This window comes from Motacilla alba, chromosome 1 (assembly GCF_015832195.1).
Source record: "Motacilla alba alba isolate MOTALB_02 chromosome 1, Motacilla_alba_V1.0_pri, whole genome shotgun sequence".
Classification (NCBI taxonomy): Eukaryota; Metazoa; Chordata; class Aves; order Passeriformes; family Motacillidae; genus Motacilla; species Motacilla alba.
In genome coordinates, this window is record NC_052016.1 from 34787259 (window position 1) to 34809125 (window position 21867).

The following is a 21867-nucleotide window of genomic DNA, read 5'->3' on the forward strand; positions in this document are numbered from 1 at the left end:
GACTGATACAAAGTCATGAAGCCCCCTCAGCAGCTGCATATTTTTTTGTTAGAGTGAAGAAATTCTGCAGAAGTCAAGAAGGAAGGGAAGGGCTTATGCAATGTTTTTGCCCTGTTGTGAATATTCACTGAAGGCTACACAGGCCACAGATTCCTCTCTAGAGGAATCCTTTCAAAGAGCTGCTTTGAAAGAGGACCTGACATAACATCAGCCAGTCATTGGCGAGAACCAGGGATGCTGCCCGTCTATCAGGTGGCCGTGCCAAGAGAACAGCTCTTGGAATGGACAAGCTGAAGGAAATAGCATAAATTAGGGGAAAGTACTGAAAGCACCAGAGGATGCTGCAGAAAATCCCCAGAGTCAAGAAAAAAGCCATAATCACTGCAGTGAAAAGGTAGACTTCTGATAGCCATAACCATCTTAAGAAGGTGATCAACTTTCTCAGCAGCTGAATTTGTCCATGCTGGGGCAATTCACTGTAAATTGGGTGTAAGACAGTGGCAGTCCCTTAGGAGTCACTGAGAGCAGAAGGTTGGGCCAGGACTGTTACTGGCATGTCTTGTGGGTACTGGGCTTGCTTCCTGTCAGCTACTCATGTTCCCAAGTTAATGCTCCATCATGTTTTATCTCACTCTTTTCCTGTAAATTTGTGAGATTTCCATATTTCCTGAGAACCTGGACTCTGTAGATTATTTTGGTAAGATGCTGAAAGGGAGCTCAAGCTAATGTTGGTTTTTTTTCTGTAGGAACTTACAGAAACAGAACTCTGACAGTCAGTGCTGGGCAGAAGGAATACACAGTTTCTATGCTTGTTCATATTTAAGATTATCTGTATAAAGGGAAAAGCCATAGTGTAAATTTAATTGGAGTTTTGATGTCTATGATGCACGACTAACTAATTAAATTGGAATAACTATTTCTCATTTTGACAAAAATGCAATTTACTTTCCACCCTTCAGCAGGTCTTCCCACTCACCACCAGCAATAGTGTTCCAGGAAACTTTTCATGCTAAAAATAGAAAAACAAAAATAACAAAGCAGAGGCAGAAAGAAGTGTTCTCAAAATTATATTTTCTTTTTCTTAGTGGAATACAATTAACATAATAAAGATGATTTTAAGTAATCTGACAGTTTTTACTAATACTTTAGCGGTTATAGTATTCTGAATTATTTTAACATTGTAGTATTCTACTAATATGCGGTGAGGTTTTGGCCATGGTTGTTAGACTCCAGAGTGCTGAGATCTTCTGAAAAATATACCTTTTCAAGATTTGCTAGTCAGAATATATTCCTTTCTGAAATAAAGTTCAATGTTTTGACAATGCCTCTTTCAGTTATTCCATTATATCTATTTTTTACTTACATAATTTATGTAAATAATATGGGTTTTTTAGGACCTTAGCAAAATAGTTTTCCTTACTAAATTCAGATTTAAGAATTTTAGTTAGTACCTCTGATTTTTAAAAAATTAATATAGCCTACAGGATATTCTATATCCTGCTTTCTCATTTGGAAAAAATGATATAATGTTTCAGACTGTTCTGGCAGAGTAGAAACACCTTTTTTTTGTATGAATTCATCAATTGTTCGCTATTTCTTATAATGATCAATAAGATTTATGTTGTGGTTTACTGCTAAGAATGTACAATATCCACATTTCTGGCTGACTTTCTGTTAAGTGATCAACAATGAGAAAATCCTCAAGTTTTCATTTGATTTTGTTGCATGTTATCTCAATCAGATTGACAATCTGATTAAACTTTGTCAGCAGCACTTCATACTGACATAATTCAGTACAACCCCTAACTTCTTATGAAGAAAAATAGCCTTTCTTTCTTTCTGGCTTATTGACTCGTTTTCGTAATGGCATCAAAAGACATCTTAATTTGCTTGTGGGATATATGACTAATAGAGTCATATATTAGAATACCTTTCATCCCCAATGAAAACTACAGTATGAGACTTCATTGTTTTCTCTTGAAGAAATCGTTATGTAATTTCAGTACTTACTGAGATGGAAGATGTTCATTAAAAATCTGAGTCTTGCTTCAAAGCTTCCAAGCCTCAAAGTCAAGTTAATATTTTCTGTAGAAGTGAAAGGTCTGTAATATATAAAGCAGTTTGAATTTAATTTACATAATGTAAAATAAGATTACTTCAGAGAAGTGCAGAGTTTTAGGAGAATATGGAAATCATATGGCTTTGTTTGGTGAAGCCTAACAATATATTGTATTAAAATACATAGTAATTCCCGTCCTCTAATAGGTTTGTTACATACCTCGATTGTCTTTAAGGGAGTGCTGTTTTCCTATAAGCTCACATATTGTAAAAGATTTCATATGGACATTTATGCATTTCATAATCTGACATTTTATAATGTTTAATACCAGTTTGGGTAAACAATAAAGATTCATAGGGTAGTTTTCTTTGTGAAGGAAAGAACATGTGGGATACTTTCTTGCCTGGCTGTCCCATACATTTGGCAGAGCAAAATGAAATTATTTAGGAGGAGGTAGCTGGGCTTAAAAAAACAGGCATGGCTGTGGTGCTTTTTTTCATTCTTTAGCAATACCTAATTCTCTTTTGGTCCTTCATATTGTGCATCCAGGCTTAGTAGTGACTGGTGTCTGGGATTTCAGATAGGCCATCAAGATATTAAGTCTAGTAACTTTTGGTCTACCTACTTATTAGTAGTTACTAATTATTGGTTACTAAGTTACTAAGTTATTGGTCTGATTTTTCTCTTGCTGTAGGACCTTGTTTTTAAAGCATTAAGTTCTTGAAATTTTAAACCTAAGGCAGACAAACGTAGGACATGCAACATCTGGGAATGCAGACCCCCCACTTTGTCTGTTGGTTGTTGTGGCAGTGTGTCCTAGAGATTATGACGTGGAATCAAATCTCAAAAAGGACAAAAAGCAGCCCAAAGCAGCTTCAAGCAGTGTGTGAGGTGATGTTGAAACTTTATTCATAAACAAGATGTTGAATTAATTCTTGCACATGGGAGATCAAGTTTTCTGCAGTACCTTGTAGTGGCTTATGCTTGCATTTAACAGAGGACTGAAAAATAGCATTGTCCTAGGTGGACTTGAACCTGCTTAGTCTGATGACACTACTGCAAGAATTTGGAGTAGCAGCATTCAAGTCAAGTAGGGCTCACTTTGGAGCTTAGGATTTTTTGTCAGTGACTTGACAGCTACAGTGTTTTCAACACTTTCAAGTCAAAATTATCTCCTCTTCCTGTAATTTAGCAGTTTACTGCAAACAAGTGTTGGGTGATCTTCAATATGAAGTGATTAAGAGGGTTTATTAGCTAGATAAGTTTTTTATGGGCCAGGACCTAGTGAAACACCCATATGCTTTGCAGTGCAAGAAAGGAGAGTAGAGGTAGCACAGAATGCAAGATATGAAACAACAACAACAAAAAAATGGACTAAATATGAATTTAACCAGAAGTGAAGGAAATGGTGCGCCAGAAGAAAAAACAAAAGAAAGAGAGTTATTTAGTTTAAAGGAAAAGGATTAGAAAAGATGTGAAAAACAACTTCACGTTTGAAACTATAAAGCCAAAAGGGCAAAAGGTTCCTGGCGCCTGTTATGAGCAGAAGAATAAAGCTCATAGTGTGAGCTCCATCAAGGATTATATTGGTGGCATATACCTTCTGCAGTTGTTTCTGTTGGATCTTTGTTGGTCTGACTGTACCAACAATATCAGTATTATGTTGCTGCTTGAAGGCATTTTCAGTTATGCCTTCTAAAATATAGCCCCCATTCTCAAAGCAATTCTCTTGAAAAAGCTGGTACTCTTTCCACTAAAGGCTGCAGAATTATTGCTAAAATTAGACAACTGATGGTAAAATTTAGCACTGTACAGCAGGACAGAGCAAAGGCTATCTCATATTTAGGTCTCACTTTAATCAACAAAACAAGATTTCTCTGAAGGGTAAATCTTATTCCATGATTCCACAATAATTTTCTCTATAAATTACAAATGTGAAGACTCCGTATTTCAACTGTATTCAATCCAGTGTGATGCGTAAGTACAAAAAAGGAAATTTTCCTCACTTGAATGATCCTAGCATTAAATGTACTGACAGTTTATTAGATACTTGGAAAAGTACAGAACTATGCAAATACTGAGTATAATCTGTTTGGAACGTTTTTGTTTGTTGAGAGTACTTTACAGGGAATCATTACATAAAGTATATTTAATTTGTATAATTATTGATCAATTCCTTAAAGAGTGGCAAATGCTCTACTCAGAGGTCTTTACTTGACTGGAGAGCCAAATTACTGAAAGGTTGCCAACACTCCTTTCACTCCATAATAAATTCAGAAAAATTGCTGTACCATAAGAATGAATTTTTTTAATATGCATGGTTTTAAATACTGTATGTACTTTCGTGGTGGTTAAAGGTGCTCAGGAAAAAAAAATTTTGTTTGTATATAAAAGCCAGAAATAGCCTGTTTGTGGAACTGAGTGATAAATATAACAACATATGACAGACCAAGTAAAATACCTGGTGTTTTGTCAAAATTTACAAGTCTGTACCATAAAGCTGCATTAAGTTTCAGTCTCTGTAGGTAGCATGCATTCACTTACATTTTAGTAGCAAATGTTTCCTCATCTCATACAGGTTTAGTTTTGTTTTAGTGTATGTAATATCTATATAATATAAAACCTACTCATTTGTCATCTGTGAAAACTTTTATGTATTATCATGAGAAATTGTCATGACATCTTTCCAAGCTAATGTAGCACTTTTTCATCACCTTTTAATGAGTGTAGGGTTCAGTGTGTCTGTGGTAGTTCAGTTTTGATAAATGCTCTTATCTAAGGCCCTGCTCTTCCAGATGGCAAATAAATGAATGTTTTCTTGCGTGAATTATGATATCATTCTTCTGTTGTGAAAAACATGAATCCCACTAATGTCCACAAAACTCTGTTGGACTGGATAATCTGCTTATTCTGAGAAAGGATATAAGAAAGCCTTCCTTGAGAGTCGTGAATACTATCAAAGTGCAATTTACATACCCATGGAGATACAGAGACTTAGTTCAGTGCTCAGGTGATGCTTCTCTTTTGTCCTGGCCTTAATATCGGCAGGCAGGATGGCCCTGTTTTGTTTCATGTTCTCTTTTATTATTTTCCTGGAGATGACTCCCAGAACCTGCACATTCTTCAGAATGCCTTCTGGGCAGGTTTTTCTCAAGTTATAAAATGGAAAGAATAATTCTTTCAGCTGCAGAATTGTTAAAAATATTGTTAATGTGGTATTCAGTCACTTATATTTTGTTGGTTTGTGTTTTTTTCTTTTCCAGGATTACTTACTGCCATCTACCTTTCCAGAGTAAATGGCTTTATGTTGGAACGGAGAGAGGCAATACACACATTGTAAATATTGAGTCCTTCATTCTTTCTGGATATGTTATCATGTGGAACAAGGCAATAGAACTGTAAGTGCAGATTTTTTTTTTCATTTGTATGCGTGGTCATTTTCATAGCTGTCTTAAATTTAATTTTAAAGAATCATTTGGTTTTCAAATATTACCAGATCTTTTGAAGTCTTTCATTTCAGTGAATGCGTTTGCAGTATTAAGTGGTTTTTTACAGGACATTAGGAATCAGATTTATGTTAGAGACCTAATTCTATTTCATATAAAAGAAAAAAAATGGTGTACTGTTTACTATGAAGTTCCATGAAATACAGAAAGTCTTTAATCACTAAAATTCAGATTTTACTATTTTTATGAGGAAAGCTTGATCATCATGTCCTCCATCTGTGAAGAGAATAATGGAGGATATTTGCCCTAAGATTCTACAGAGAACTTTTCTTCAATGAGCTGTGGAATCAATTAGATGAGAAGGGACAGGAGGAGGTCTCTAGACCAAGCGTCCTGCTCAACACAGTGAGAATTTGAAGGTTAATTCAAACAGATCAAAACCTGATTAGGTGATAGGAAATATAATGAGTGCCTGTTAAATGATAGCTCTAACAAGCTAAGCAAGGTGCCTGCATTGTGGGTATGAAATAGAAAGAGACAGACAAAAATCTGGGATACATCTATGCTTCCTGCAAGTAAAAGCCTTGACAGAAATGAAGAAGTCTTTCTCTGCTGGTTTCTCTGTGAAGTTCCAGCAAGAGGAACTTCTATGGGAAAGCTCAAAGTACTTCTTCCAGTTTCTGAGACATTTGCTTCATGTTGTGAGGGACCTGTAACCTCTGGTAGTAAACTGAAATACACCGATCTCAATGAACCAAGAGAACAGTAGCTAAGAGTACGGTTACAGGCCTGCAGTGTAACCCCAGTTCTCAGAAATCCCTTCCTTTCTTTTCCCTCTATTATCATTATTATAGTAATCACTCTGTCCCCCAAGTTGAACCGATGCCTCATTTTCTTTCTCCCTCTCTACCCTCACCAAACTTCATAGGCACAGTTGTAAAAATCTAGGTTTACCTTCAAAGGACATAAAACCAAGGATTCAAATAGTAATCAGGATTCAGTCTGCTGGTAAATCTTTTATCCATTTCTCAATTTCGGAATGTTTGTTTGTTCTGCCCCTGTGGGACTGCTTGGCTCTGTTTAGTACTTTTGGCTGCAAAAAAGTACTGCTGGAAAACATGGTTTCCACCAGGGTGTGATCATTCTGATGAGTTATTCAGATGGAAAGTATCCTAATTGTTTTCTGTTTCTCACTTTGTTTTGGTGACATTGACATATTGGAGGGCTTTTTGAATCCTGTATTTTAGAATGTCTATGTTTACTACATTGAGTAGATAATGTCTTTAAGTTTTTGGGACCAGCATGTTTTCATTTTGTGTGCACTTGTAGTTTTCTTTCCTCCAGAAATTAGGATGTTTCTATTCTGTGGGGAAATAGATCCAAAAGTTTTTTATGGACTGGAAGCCTTCCACCAAGTTTCACTTTCTAATTATTTCAAAATTCTTCTGGCTAAATGTTTCAAAATTATTTTAGTGGCCACCACAAACATTTCTAATGAAAGTAGAATAGACTGATGCCCTTCTTTCTATGTGGAAAATAAGGGCTGCTTTCTAATAAGCTTCACAACTGATTTGTTGACATAGTCTAGATGCTGTGCAATATGCTCCCTCTCTAGAACCTTCAAGGAAGCAAGCAGCCCCTCCTAACTATCTTCATTATATTTTCTATGCAGGAAAACACCTAGGTTTTCCAAATTTTCTCATTCCATAAGTTGTAAAAGGTAATGACAGCATAATAAAGATAGACTGTGTCACCTCAAGTACTTGGAGGTACTGCATGGTTACCAAAATGGGTTCTTCTTCTAAACAGCAAGTTTGCCAGGTACTGTTTTGTTGACAAGTGAGCACAGTGGTATTGAATAAGGTATTTACTTATTACTGCTTCTAGTTCTACGAGTCTTACAAGGATAAATTGAGCCATGTAAGCAGCGTGCTTCTCTAAAGCTCCATCCTTTCCATCCAATCTTACCATGTACTCCTTGATATGGAGTGGAGGAAGTTGTCCTTGTAAATATTTTGCAGGTGGACAGGGGATCCTATGTGTCTCCAGATTAGTTTCTCTGTATTAGAGGAAGAGGCTGGTGGGAATAATCATGATGTTTGCCACAGCAGCCACTTTTATAAATGCTACAGTCCCTCTGAAGTTGAAATTGGGTGACTCAGTAAAGTAAGTTGAATGCTCTCTGGTAATAAACTCTGATGTCTGTTCCAGTACTGTTGCTTTCCTGCACATAAAATGCAATGTAGATTAGCTTTTAAAGGAAATGTTATTACCTTTAAATGTACTTCATGAGGATGAATTTATGATTGTAGGCTTTCCTTTAGAATACTACTGAGAAAAATGTTTGAAAGAACAATTTTAGTTTGGGCCATGGGTACGTTCTGGTTTGATTATATTTTTAATCTCCACATTATTGTCTCAAAACTTTTGCGTATTTTTCACATTTTTGTATTATAGAATCATAAAATAATTCATGTTGTAAGGCTTCTCTAGAATTTTCAAGACCAACTTCCTGCTTACAGTAAAATCAGGTTGTTCTGGAGTGTATAAGTTCACAAGGTCTGTTGATGTTGGGTGCTTTCAAAGACGAAAGAAAATAGGAAAATATATGTATGTAAAATTCAGGAAAAACTTCAGCCTTACCATGAACAATGTAAGGAGCAATGGTGCTCATAACATTATGTTAAATTCTGAGTTAATGATAACATTTCTGAGGTTGTTACTATTCTCTATAAAGCTTGGAAGGAAAGGGATTACCTTTGGTGCAATCATATGTCTTTCAAACTTATTGGCAAGGAAAGACCAGTAAAAGCCTCTGCTGCTCTATTCAAGTCCTCAGCTTAGATGGAGGGTTTATAAATAAAATTTAAAGTGTGTCAAGCTTGTGTATCATCAGCTCTAACAAGCCTGAAGGAGTTCATCCCTCTTCATGCAATTCTCATCCAGTTTCTAAAACTGAAAGTCTACCAACCTAACTTCTCTTTCTTTTAATTTCCCCCTCTTACTTTTCACTGATTTGTATCTACTTCTAATCAAATCTCCATGTAGCACTCATCCTCAGAAACAACCAAATATTTTGATCAGTGAGGCCTATTAAATGACTGCAAGAATTTTTTTTGTAACAGTGATTCTTTTGCAGTGAAAGACTGAGGTGAAAAGGCTTGGAAGTTTGAAGACTTGAAGAGGAAGCAGGTCTAGATGCAACATTTTTAGCCTTTGCATATGATGCAAGAAATCATTTTGTCCTGCACAGCTACTTTTACTTACAAAGTTGGCATTTGGTACAGAGGGCTTTTTTTTGTGAGTTTCTCATCTACTTTTGTATCTGAAAGATCTCTAGAGCACTATTTTTTTGAGTGATAGTGTTTTTATGTCATGTTTAGAAGCATCTAGTGGAGATACATGTCAAAAAGATGATTGCAATACATATTTTATCATAAGTGACTATCGTCTTCTCTTAGGAGAGAACATTCAGTGAGCTTAAACAGAATCTAGTGTTAGTTAGAAATTAAGGCCTGAACAGCTAATAATGCAAAGGAAACAGATTCTTTTCTTTTCTTTTCTTTTCTTTTCTTTTCTTTTCTTTTCTTTTCTTTTCTTTTCTTTTCTTTTCTTTTCTTTTCTTTTCTTTTCTTTTCTTTTTTCTTTCTCTTTTCTTTTTTAGATTATTTTCAAAACTAAGTCGTAACCAATTCTGGAAGTTACAGGAAAAATTTCCTTCTTAAATTACATGCACTGTCTCTGTCCATGTAAAGTGGACTTGTCCTTGAACAGAGCTGAGAAAAGCCACAAGCATATGGGTACCAATTCTTGTCTCAGCCATTTCTATAACCTCATGCATCAATACTTCAGGCCACACTGAAGCAATCTTCTCTGCTAAGAATGAATAAATCAAAACTTTTTCACTTGTCATTTCTCTGTCATGTAGCAGAGTTAGTCCTTTGCCAGAGGGGTTTGAGGCTCATGATACTGTTTGGTTTTCTACTCTCTAATAAGCAAACAGTTTATCTCTTTTCCTTCCAAATGTTTGGAAACAGCTTTGGAAGAGAAAAATAGTCAATGAGCCCAGCATGTCTCCATTTACTCCAACTACAATGAGATCAATTTTCACAGCATGATCATACATTTGGGAAGGTCATCTAGTGTTGGAAAGGAAAAGAAGATCTTAATGTGTGTCCTCTGAACTCCAAAAATGAAAAATCTGCATTATAAGCCCCCAGTAAGATTCCAGTGTTTTAACACCCCACTATCTAATGAATGAATAACTGAAACTTTCCAAAATTTATGGGATTTGAGGGATCAAATAATTGGGCAGACTGGAAATCAGCTATGACAGAGCCATAACTTGGTATCTCCTTTCTTAGCCCTTTGTTTGGCCTAAACATTTCCTAAAATGGAAACTCAGAGTCAGCAGATCCACAGCAGTGAGGGAAAGCAGTACAAAGGAGGAGAAGTAACAGTCTAGAAGAATCTACTACCCTCTCTGTGTGCAGACCCAAATGGAGATAGTTATTAATATATAGAAAGCACAATTGTCAAGGCTTCCTTTTTCTGGACATTTCAGAAAGTATGTCTAAGACTCAGAGTTGCATCTTGAGGTTGAACTGATTCTTGCTTACTCCAACTCCCAGCTTTGATCCACATCATATGAATAGTGTGTCTAACTTACTCATTCTCTTAAATGTCACTATGGCTCTTAAAATGAAAAGAAGGTCTTAAATTCCCTGCAGCACTCCACCTTTATGGAAGGGAAAACCGTGGATGATGTCTGACTACTGACATTGAAGAGGTATTTGTCTATGCATGTGTTTTTTTCAGCACATTCAGTCAACTTCAGCTTCATAACAATGACTAATATGGATGTTTTCATTCTTTTCCCCCTCTCCTAACTGCTTTTATCACTTTCTAACACCAGATTTTTATCCTTCTCAGAAATCATTACAGTACTTCTCCAATTGTGCGGGCTATTTTTTCCTTCAAAAGGAAAATGGTTTTGATTTGATTCTATTTTGTCATAGCATACTTTTACCTGCTTTAAAGATTGTCTTGGAATTTCAAGTTCTTATGACAGTATTTAAGTCACTTGATTTCTTCGAGTGCATAAAACATTCCAGGATGATTGAGGAATACATCATCTGTGTATTTTCCACATTTTGCTTGGTCCAGATTGTACCATTGCCAAAGACTTCTTTTTGAGCTTTCTAATTTTAGGATAAAATAATCAAATAAAAGCTTCCATCCTTACAAGTCTCTTGAAAACTGTTTTACAGTGACTGCTGTCTTTATTTCAGTGCAGTTCTTCTGATTAAGAGTCATGTCTTACAGCATAACCACTCTCTCATTTCCCCAAATGAATATACACCAAGTAAATTAATACCTGCTGCTGTCAGGAACAACTTCTGATGAAGTGCAAAACAACTCAAAGCATGATTGTCTTCTTAGTAAATGCCTAGTTTTAGTTCTGTACAGCTGTCATGGGAATCTTTGGTTCCATTTTTCAATTCTGCAGTCTGTTCTTTGTGCTTAAAGGTCAACAAAGACTGTGAAACATTGAAAGTTTTGTATCATTACCTCATATTTTTTTCTTGCTCTATTGAAGTTAGCTTTCATTTCAGAATTTTTTTACTGCAAATCATTGCTGATAGTTTTTAGACTTGACCTTATTTTTTTTCTTTTTTATTTCTGCTGAGTATTGACTTGGATTTGTGTTTTATCCTTTTTGTGTCTTTTCAGAGCTTTTATTTTCTCAGTCATTCTCAGCTGTACCCTGACTGTTATTTGGAAATGAAAATTCCCTGCTCAACTATTTCACTTACACCTTATTTTCACCTGCTGATTCTTCTTTATTTTTCCCTTTCTCAAGGAATAGGATCTAGTTAGTTTTTATGCAGCTCCCCAAGGCCAGCTTGAAGGAAAGCCTATACACAAATACCTGTCATCAACAGCAGAGTGCTTTATTCACAATAGCTTCAAATCTGGTTGGTTTTCCAGCACCTCTTCATCCTTTCCAGGAGCTGTTAGAATCTCTGCTTTTCCATTTAATATAAGTCAATGGCAGGGTTTTTTTTCTTTGAAGGCAGTTCCACAATGACAGTGTCCAACTCTTCAACCTTCTTGAGAACTTTACTGTAATAGCAATAAAGGGAAACAGAACATTTTATGTATACAAAAACAATTTGAGGCAAAATGGAGTTTGTGTGTCGACATTTCCCCATGCAGTATAATTTACTGTATGAAAGCAGTAATTACTGTATCTGTAGCTCTGATTGTGTTTCATGGGTTCTATAAAATAATGTTATTGATATAGTTAACTAAATAATTGCTTTGTTTAATCCTTCATGTAGTGCAGTCATGATGTCTATCCTCAAGAGAAATTGACTGTACATGCCTTGCTCTCCTTTTACAAGCAGCACTTCCCTAGGGCTCCAAAAGATATTGTTGTTAGTTCTATTTATACATACCTTCCTTGAGGAGACAATTTGATGCAAGAAGCGAGGCACTGATCTGCCTTTGGCAGACAGTTCCTGGTCTTAGTGTGGCACAAAGGACAAGGTTTGGGTTCCTCACCACAGTCCTGTACCCAAAGGGAGATAACATAACTTCAGGAGAAGCAAACCAGAGAAGATTTATCGTGTCACTCCTTCTGTATCCAGCCATCAGGCAGGCTCAGAGCAATAAGCAAGAGGTCTTGCAGAATTGAGGAAGTTGCAATGCTTTCACACACAGCAATGCTTTCTTCCTTGCTCCACCTGAACTGGGATTGTTTTGTATCAGTTTATCCTCCCACAAACATCTCCCCCAAGATGGGACTGTGCATGTTCATCCAGAACCGAACATCAAACTTTATGCTTGCTGCATCTTTTGAATATTCCTCATTATGTAGTCCAAAAAGGAATCAGTTTTGATGCAAATACTTTACTTGCTGTGTATAAAAAAACCAAATGTTTCTTGGAGCCCTGGAAAGGCGTGCAGGAGGACTGCCAAAGAATAGGCACTACACTTCCAAAAAGTTTCAGGAACATCTGTTGTCACCTGTGCGTGATCTTATCTGTGATGGCACATTAGATACATACAACTATTTGAAAAGGATCCTTTCTGCTTTCCTGACAGAAGCCATATTATGACTGCCAAACTAGTAGACTCTCTACTTATTCTTATGTATGTATAAACAAAGCTGGCCTCTGTTAAGCAATAAAGGAAATTGGAGGTTGGATCCTGGCTGGTTGGGAAACCTCCACCCAGCTGCTCTCTCACTCCCCATCCTCAACAAAACAGGGAAAGAAAATAAGATTGAAAAGTTCATGAATTAAGGGAAAATCAGAAAGATCACTTACCAGCTATTGTCAATGGAGAAACCAGACTTGACTTGGAAAACAATTATTTATTTTATTGCCAGTTGAAATTGAGTAGAATGGTGAGAAACAAAGACAAAAATTAATGCCCCTTCCCCTTGAACCCTTATTTTTCCTAGACCAATGATGTATGTATGAAAACTAAAGAATTGTTTGTTGAGTGTTTTGATGGAGTGACATACCTGTCAGTCTTAAATGTAATAGAAGTGGAAGAAAAAGGAAGAAGCCAGAGCAAGCCAGGTGTTGTACAAAACAACTAAATTATTAAAATAACAAGAAGTAAGGTAATATGAATACTAAGAGTATACTTATATCAAATATAGAGGAAAAATAATGGGGAAAAATAAAATCTCATACATTTAGAGCACAGATTGCTGTGTTTGGTATCAACTTTGCTGATAGTGTATATAAAGCTGTTATTCAACAAACTAAAGAAGTTACTATGTGCATAATAATTAAATTACAATATTCCTAAAAGAAACAAAAAGGGCCTAAGAAAAAAAATACCCAAACCCTACAATATGAATACAGTGCAGTAAATAGCAGGATCCCCCAACTGCAATGAATTCAAGAGGGAAATGGAGGAGATTAGAAAATGTATTCGTGAAGAAAACCCTTTCAGCTGAGGTTTTAGCATGGAAATTTGAGGCTACACCCTGCAGGAATATAAGATAAAAATAAGACTGGTAGTAAAAGACAGGGCTTTTATACCATTTACAGAGGAACAATGAGCTTTCATATACTATGAAAGTATACTTAGCCTAAAGAGTAGAGGACAGCTCATGTAAGATTTTGCTTCTACCCAAAGAGAATTTGATACGTTCTTTGGTAAGCAATGTCTTATGTATCTTTCAAAAAAACTGGTTGCACTGATTTATCTAAACTGTTCCTGACTTTTAAAATTAGTAGGTACAAAGAGCTGACTAAATTGAGTAAATCTTTACCTTAGAAAGACAGTATATCTTTCTTCCTTTCTCCCTCCATTTGTCATGATTTTGCCAATATTCCTGGTCATGTACCAAGACTGAAGTGGCCTAGCAGCCAACCATGCATCCTGGTTGGTTCAATGGCCTGGGATAGCTGCCCAACCCATTGTGCTTTGTCAGCCTCCATGTGCTTCTGCTACCATTTTGTTTGTCCCTAGTTTTCTGGGAAAACATATCTGGTGTTTGCTTGCCTCTGCTCTCTCTTATGTTGTCTGTCTGTGATCTGGCTAAAAAGTGAAAATTCTCATATTGTGTCTTCTCTGCTTGTTTTTTCCCCTTGTTCTCACCTTTCCTCCTTTGCCCATCACTGCCTGGACAGCATATACTCCAAACAGACCTAGTTCTTTCCATCACAATACTCTGACCAGTTCAGACAGGGGAATCTATGTCAGAAACAGCACTTGAAACAGCCTAGAATGTCCCAAACTGTCACATGCACTCTCTCAGGACAGATGTACAAGATGTGTGTAAGTCTAAGCACTGGTTGCCAACAACCTCATCTTGCCCTCCAGTTCCCTGTCACTGCCTACCTACCCTGCCTCCTCCAAGGTCTGGTGTGCAAATGATATTTGTATTTCAGTACAGGTTACTCAGAAACAGAAGCTCAGCCAGAGGGGTTGAGCTAAGTTGGCTTGTATAGGAATGACAGCCAGATCTCCTGCTATCTGTATCTCTGTAAAAATGGTTTTGTTCCATGTCTCAGGACATGGAACAAAATGTGTGCTTGTTGCTGGCACCATGAAAGACAGTCTGTATAAACTGTTTGCTACTTTCCTGCTGAACCCATTTCTGTGATGGGATATGCTGTAAAATGCTCTTGCAGAATCCTTGCTGATGAAGACCTCATGTAAGAGAATAACATGCTGCATGTTCAGGATGTCTGGAGTAATTTTTCATTGTCCTCAGCTCAGAAATAAATACCAGACTAGATCTTTGCCTCTCTGCTTTGACCCAGCTTTGGTTCATGACAAAATAGTTAAAATATTTTAAACATAATGTAGGCAACATATAGAGAAGAGTGTGCATGCTTTTAAGAGTGTTGGAGCATACTGTTCTGGGAAGGAGAAACCTATGAGGCTATGGATCAGTAGACAGTGTTTTAATGTTTGATTTGTCTAAGAATTTTTGTGATCACTCTTAGTCTTGATTTGGAGTCCGACCTGTAGAACAGAGGCCAGTTTTGCTACAATACAATGTTCAGCTAAAGGAAAAGGCCATTATTTTAGAAAAATCCTTTGAGTAGTTTGGCTGGAGAAGCTTGTTTTGGTTTGTTTCTGTAATTCTCTTGCAGATTGTTTTAAAACTTGGAGCCTAGGTCATTTTACGTATGGTTTCCAGATAAATTCTTCACTTTATGGACTCTGCCAATCTCTACCATATTTTTTTCCCTGATGACCTTTGGTGAACTAAGACCAGTCATGCAAGTTCAGATCCTAAGCTGAACTCCAAGGGACGTGTACTCTGACCCCAGAACATAGATGGGAGAAGGGTCCTCCTCTGTGCAGGCATTCAGTGCGGACTGGTGCTTGTCTTCTTGCTCTTTATACCTGCCAGGGCCTGAAGGCCAGGTCAGAGACGTCTGTCCAATCAGTTTCCTGTGATTTGCATTTTCTGTCAGGTGCTGGACATTAACAGCTCAAACACTAAGTTGCATATGATGTGGTTGATACATGTTGAAAAACGGGAGGGGATGTCAAGAACAGTAATAAATTTCTTTATAGGTTTACAGAGACTTACAGGATGGGTGTTGTGGCTGAGGAGCCCCACTATACATGCATTGTGGGTGTAACTGTGTTAGTTAGTCTGGAGATGAGATAAGGCTTTACAGATAGACAGAGGCAAGTAGCTCCATTTCTGAAACCCCGCTGCACTAATGCTAGAAAGCTTCCTGACAGGGCAGTGTAGCTGAGGTTACTGAAACCCTTTCTTTAGTGTCATTGGAACTTGGTGAGTCATGCTATCAGTATCTGAATTGAATCCAGTGAAGAGTTTGTAAATCCTTGTCAAATTAGCCATCAAATGGAACAAATAAGGAGAGAGGGTCAGAAAGAAATGGAATAGAGAATAGAAAAGGCAAAAAAGCTGTAAGAATGAGAGAGGGAGGAAATTACTGTAATAGGAAGAATAGTGAGATTTTTTTTAAAAATGAAGGAAGGATTCATTAAGAAAAGAGAATCTTTGCCTTTAATGGCAAAAAGGAAATAGAGGAGAACGTTAAAAGATAGCTATAACTACCCTGTTAGGCTTTTTACAATTATTTTTAAACCATTGGATGTACATGTTAGCACACCTGGAAGCTGAGGTATCTAGCTCTTCTGACAACAAAAAACATTCACAGATTTTAATTGATTTTTGTATTACAGATCCACCAAGACTCACCCTGGCCCAGTTGTGCATTTAAGCGACAGCCCAAGAGACGAGGGAAAAGTGAGTACAACCCATGGTATAAAATTTTGCAGCATTTCATAGCCTTTATTTGCCTTGCTACTCTTTCCTATTGCTTACTCATTGATTTTATCATCTGCTTTCTTTCTATGTTTGCAAGTCACTTTAACTATTTTACAGTTTTTAAGAAAAAAAATTATCTTTGTACAAATTTAACAAGTAAAGATTTGTGATACAGACAACATACTGTACTTTGAAATGTATGCCAAACGCAATGTACATTGAAATATATAGTCATCTAAATGGTTCCTGTTTACAAAAGTTTGACTTTGCATAAGTAAGGTTTGACTAAATCATGACTTCGGTATTTGGATAAACATGCACTTATGAAGGCATGAAAATAAGTTTTTATAAGATAGGAAATCTTTTCTTATATAAGAATTACCATGATAAAAACCCAAGTTTGGAACTTGCTGCTGTTTGCAATTCTCAGTTTGGTTCACTGTCCACAAGTGGAAGCCAAACATATAGTCAGAGCATTAGGGTTAATACTAAAACCACCAGGAGGCACAATCAGAGCTGGCTTTCTTTGTATGCCAGCTTTTCAAAGATGAAATATGATTGACCAAATTCTGGTTCTATTACAGCTTTTTTTTTTTTAAGGTGTTGCTACTGATGTTTGAGCATTTTCCCTGTGTAGAAAGGGTATTTAATTTACCTCTCTCATTGGTTTTGATCATTTTTAGTAATTGCATTTCAGTGTGTATTTATAAAGTACTGCATCTTCCAGATAGTGTATCTGTTTGACAGCATGCCTCACGTAACAGCTAATAGTTGTTAGAAACTAGCAGCAGTTTCAATTTCTGATACTGATATGGGGGATATTATGTTTAAATTATGAGTACCTAGAAAAGCACAAAGCACTGATGACTGCATCTGATTTTCATTTTCATCGCTTGTCCTTGGACTTGCCCCTACTGCGAGGGGATCTACGCACAAATGGTGCAGTTGTGAACCAGCCCTCCAACAACTTCCATGGCATCTCTGAGCCTCTCTGGAAGAATCACAATAGGTCAAGCAATTTAGAATACTATCAAATAAAGTAATTAAACATATTGAAGTGTAGTGTTGCAGCCTCAAACAAGAAGCCATCAAGAAATGCAGTTTAATTATCTCTGGCAAAATACCTGGTGAGAATAAAGGTTTATTGATGAGGCATCATTCTTGTTTTCTGGCCACAAGAGAAACTGCTGATGAGCTACCTAAGGCGCATAGTGTAGGAAAAAAGGGTACTAAAAAAAATGGTCTTGTCACTGAAGATTTTTTACAGGAATGCCATGCACTGTGTCCAAACAGAAACCTAAAAATATTTTTCAGCAGAAAGGGAGAAGATGAGAAGTACCCAGGCAAGAGAGTTAAAAGAGAACTGGCTTGGGAATACAAGTGCTTGTTGCTCAGAGGGCACATGGGCACATGAGACATCTGGGCACTGATGAAGTACTAGCATTCAAAGAACAACAGCAAATTCAGGCAAATGCCTATGAAAAGCAAACATTGAAAATTTATTGGGAGAAGTAGAAGAAAATGTAAGGTGTACTAAAACCATCTCAATGCAGCTCTTTATATCATTGATAGGTTGAGAATGGTGTAAAGAATGAATTGGTACTAACAAAATACTTGCAGTTTTACAGAATGTAGAATTGGTAGTGTTTATAGGAAGATATCAGTAAAAGGTACACAGGTGTAAGAAAACATCCAAGCATTAAATCAACAGACAATTCTAAATTTTAAAAAAATCAACAGTGGAGAAATAAATTAAACTACATTTTTCAACTTAGTCTCAGTAAACTTTAGTTAAAGAATGCAGAATAAATCAATCATTATTCAGAATGAGGAAAAAATGGGGGGGAAAGCAGGTCCTGGGACTTTTACTGTTCAACATGGTCATATATAGCCTAGAAAATGCAGTAAGCAGTGATGTCAACTGGTTTGCTGGACTTTAGGAGGCTAAGAAACTCAACAGTAAAATGGCAGGTTAAATGCTGTCTTTTTAAGTATATTCAGTGTAAATGATGACGAGTGGTACATGTAGGGCAAAATATTTCTGACTTTACTTATAAAACAATGGGTGTGAGCTGATGATTCCTGTTTGGTATCAAGAGCTTTGAGTGATGATTGATAATTCAATGGAAATAACAGGCAGTTCAATGCTCAGTAGTGATCAGTAAAGAAAATCAAAATTAGGCATTATGCAGAGAAGAATAGAGAACAAAACAAAGCTATTAAGGAAATGCATTGTTGACCTGCCTGCTGATTACTGAGTATAATACTTGTCCTTCTGTGTCTAAAATGAACAAAATGCTTCCAGAAATTCGGAGAAGGGATTGGCTTTTCTATATGAGAGACAACTTAGTGAGACAGGAAAATTCACTATGGAAAACACCTAATTGGGATTCCAAGTTTGAAAAATCACAGTTGATATTAAGAGGATGGAAACAGCTCATAGTCTCTTTCAATGCAAAAACTGAAAGGATACCAAATGAAGCTGACAGGTCAGATTCCAAACAAGCCAATTAAGTACTTCTTCAAATGTGCAATGGGTAGAACCTATGAAACTTTTTCCAAATGCTATTATGCGTGCTGAAAATGTACTGATCACAAGGAAGACTAGAAAAGTTAACAGAAGAAATCCATGTGAGGGTAACTGATGAGATTTGCCGAATTCTCCTAAAAGGTTCTTAAAGATAAGGTTAAACAAGGCCATGTATGGTTGAGGAGATGGCTATACTTGAATGAGAAAATTACTTAGACTGAAAGAATATATGAGAATGTTGCAAACACTTGTCTTCTTCCCATATTATTTGGTATTTGCTCTTGGCCATTTCACTACAAGATACTGTCATAGGTAGACTTTTATTTAATTTAGCAGAGTTATTCTGAGATAAAAGCTGTTTGATGATAGTTCCACATACTTTGCTAATCTCCACAGCTCCAAGCTAACCAAAGATCACCAAAATGTATTGGAGGCAGAAGTCAGACTCCATACATCACGATAGGCAGCAGATAGAAGTGTTCTTTGCATATGTTTCAGGAATTAAATAGTAGGTTTAATAGTTGGTTTAACAAACTTGGGATTGTTTTGCTGAAGTAAATAAGTATTTCTCCTATGAATACTGAGCGGTTTAGAGTCCTAAAATATAATCAGACTTTTCAAAATCTAGGACAATCATAAGAGCTCTGTTTGAAAGCCAGGGAAGTTTGTGTACTGGCAGTATCTTCACATTTTTTATTAAGATCCTTTGAATTCCTGAAAGTTCCAGTTTATTTCATTGACTGGTGATGGGGTTCCTTGTGCCAAAAGAGTGAATGCAACTCAAGATGACTACTGCCATTCAAAACTTCTCCAGAGTGGCCTCCAGGCAAACTATCTAGGCAGGCTTTGGAGACAAGTCTCTTTTATGAATCTAACAAGTTGTGGCTGGAAGACAAACATCAAAGAGAATTTGGGCATTTAATGTGTCACTGAAGAACAATTTGGGGTCCAAGTGATTAAGTTCGTGAAATATAACTGTGTCTGCCAAATCAATTAATAAGTGTACATGAGGGACAGATTGGAGTGCACAGACATTTATAAGTGGCAGATCTGTAGCAAACATGATTTTTCTTGCTGACAAAGGAAAAGACATTAACTGCAACAATCTGCAGTTTCCCAGCAAAGGGAGAAAGCTTCATAGGAAATGGTTTAATGTTATTTACAATTAGCTGGTGGGCTAAACTTCCTATCTCTGAGTCTGAGTTCTGAGATCTAATAATACCTAAAACAACAAGCCTGTTTGGCAGGCTTGTTTGTTTGGGATTTTTTCTCCAGCTGTTTTGTGTTACCAGGATAAGAAAGGGGCCTGCTGTCATGTACCAGAATGTAATTAGTTGACTGTAAAAAAGAAATTTCCTCCCATCATCAAAAGCATTTGATGAAGAACAATTTAAGTCAAAATGTAAAACAACTCCACTAAACAAGGAAGATCTTGCCAGGACTTCTCTCTCCAAATTCTGTCCCATGTTCTGCTTTTTTGTAACCAAATTAAGCATGAGTAATTAAACGAGGTGCTACAGAAGGGAAGATAAATATTTGGAGTTTTTTCCGTCCTTGACTCTTTTTACGGATGCTGTTTTTCTTTGTCTGGGTTTTCCTCTCCAACTTTGTTTATGGATGTTTTGCTTTTTACTTCTATTACAGAAATAGAGCTTGTCTTATAGATCTCCCAAGTGATCACGATGACTGAGAGGAGTGGGAATGTTTGAGTTTCCTATGGTTCAGACAGGTCAGAATCCAGAGCATCACAAATATCCTGGCAATGAGACTAATCCCATTCACCAAGCTGGAATTGTGGCTTTAGTGCTGTACCACAGTGTTAGTACTAAAGCAGCATGACTACTGTCTGAACAAAAAGGCATTCCTGGCTATGCATCAAATCTCTTTGCCTTTGAATTTCTTCCCTGAAATCATACTTTGTAACTTGCCATTCTTTAGTGCAATTGTGCATTAAGCATTTCAGCAATAGTTCAAGTGAAATGCGGCCTCTGATAAAAGGTATTTAACCTTTTAGTAATTACCTGGAGCATGATATCTTTGCAAAAGACGGATAAAAATCAAAAGGCAAGCATGCTTCCCCAGGGAAGAAAGGCTTATTAAGAAACAGGGCCACATACTAAATGCTTTTCAATTCCTTCACTTTTCTGAATATATTTGTACAAAAGCCGAGGTGAAAAGAATATTGGTAGATACAAACTGAATGTGACTGGTTTGGTACCCAGTGTAATGCACAGTTGCAAGTGCTTGTTGTGATGACAGTAAAGAGGGCACTCAGACTCCATAACTTACTAAAATACTATTTATTGGAGTGAATACGAAAAGGAGGGTGGGAACCCCAAGCTGTGTAGCATTGGATGAACCTCCAAGGGCATGGCACTGTCCTCTGTGAAGAAGCTCTTGTCAGCATTTTGGTCCTTGGAGATCTCAAATTTTATTTTTTTTTCTAAAAAGCACCATATCCATCTCTACTGTCAAGCAAAAGGATGTTCACATGAGACATACTGCCTTACATTATAAAGGCACAAAGGTGCTGTCCTTACCTTTATCAAGTGGGAGAGGCTTACAAGGTCCTTTAGAATTAGCAGCTAAGTTTACTCTGTGGCCAAGAAATATGTGCAGGTCTGAAAGCCAAGTGCTGTGTGCAGCACAACACAGCACAGACCAGCACCTACTCAAGTGAACTGCTGTGAGCATCACTAAGTCCTGGATATACAAATAGCTTCCATTTGGGATTGCTATACCAACAGTGCAAGCAGCTGCAGTAGGACCGTCCTTTGTTCACTGTGTCAATGGCAGCCTATTACCCTGGAATACCATGTGGCATCCTGACACAAGAGCTACCTGGTTAGCTGCATGCTTTCTGACTCTGACACAAAATCCCATATGGAGCCATCCAGAACAAAAATGCTAAATATTCTGTAGTTTTTCCAGGACAGTTTGAATTTTTTTTCAGGAGAATAATTATTCAGGAGCATAAGTAGTTGTTGTTCATATTCAGGTATTAAATATATTGATTATAAATAATTTCCAGATTAGCTAGAAGATC

General features: G+C 36.9%; 1 protein-coding gene across 11 annotated transcripts in view; it reads left to right on the plus strand.

Moving 5' to 3' along the window:
* STXBP5L (syntaxin binding protein 5 like) overlaps positions 1-21867 on the plus strand; it is a 185812-nt gene that overhangs the window by 84366 nt on the left and 79579 nt on the right. For all 11 annotated transcript variants that reach the window (XM_038147882.1, XM_038147919.1, XM_038147889.1 and 8 more), the window contains exons 5-6: positions 5323-5457; positions 16207-16270. In XM_038147882.1, coding sequence (XP_038003810.1) covers positions 5323-5457; positions 16207-16270 — 199 coding nt within the window. The remainder of the gene's footprint in view (positions 1-5322; positions 5458-16206; positions 16271-21867) is intronic.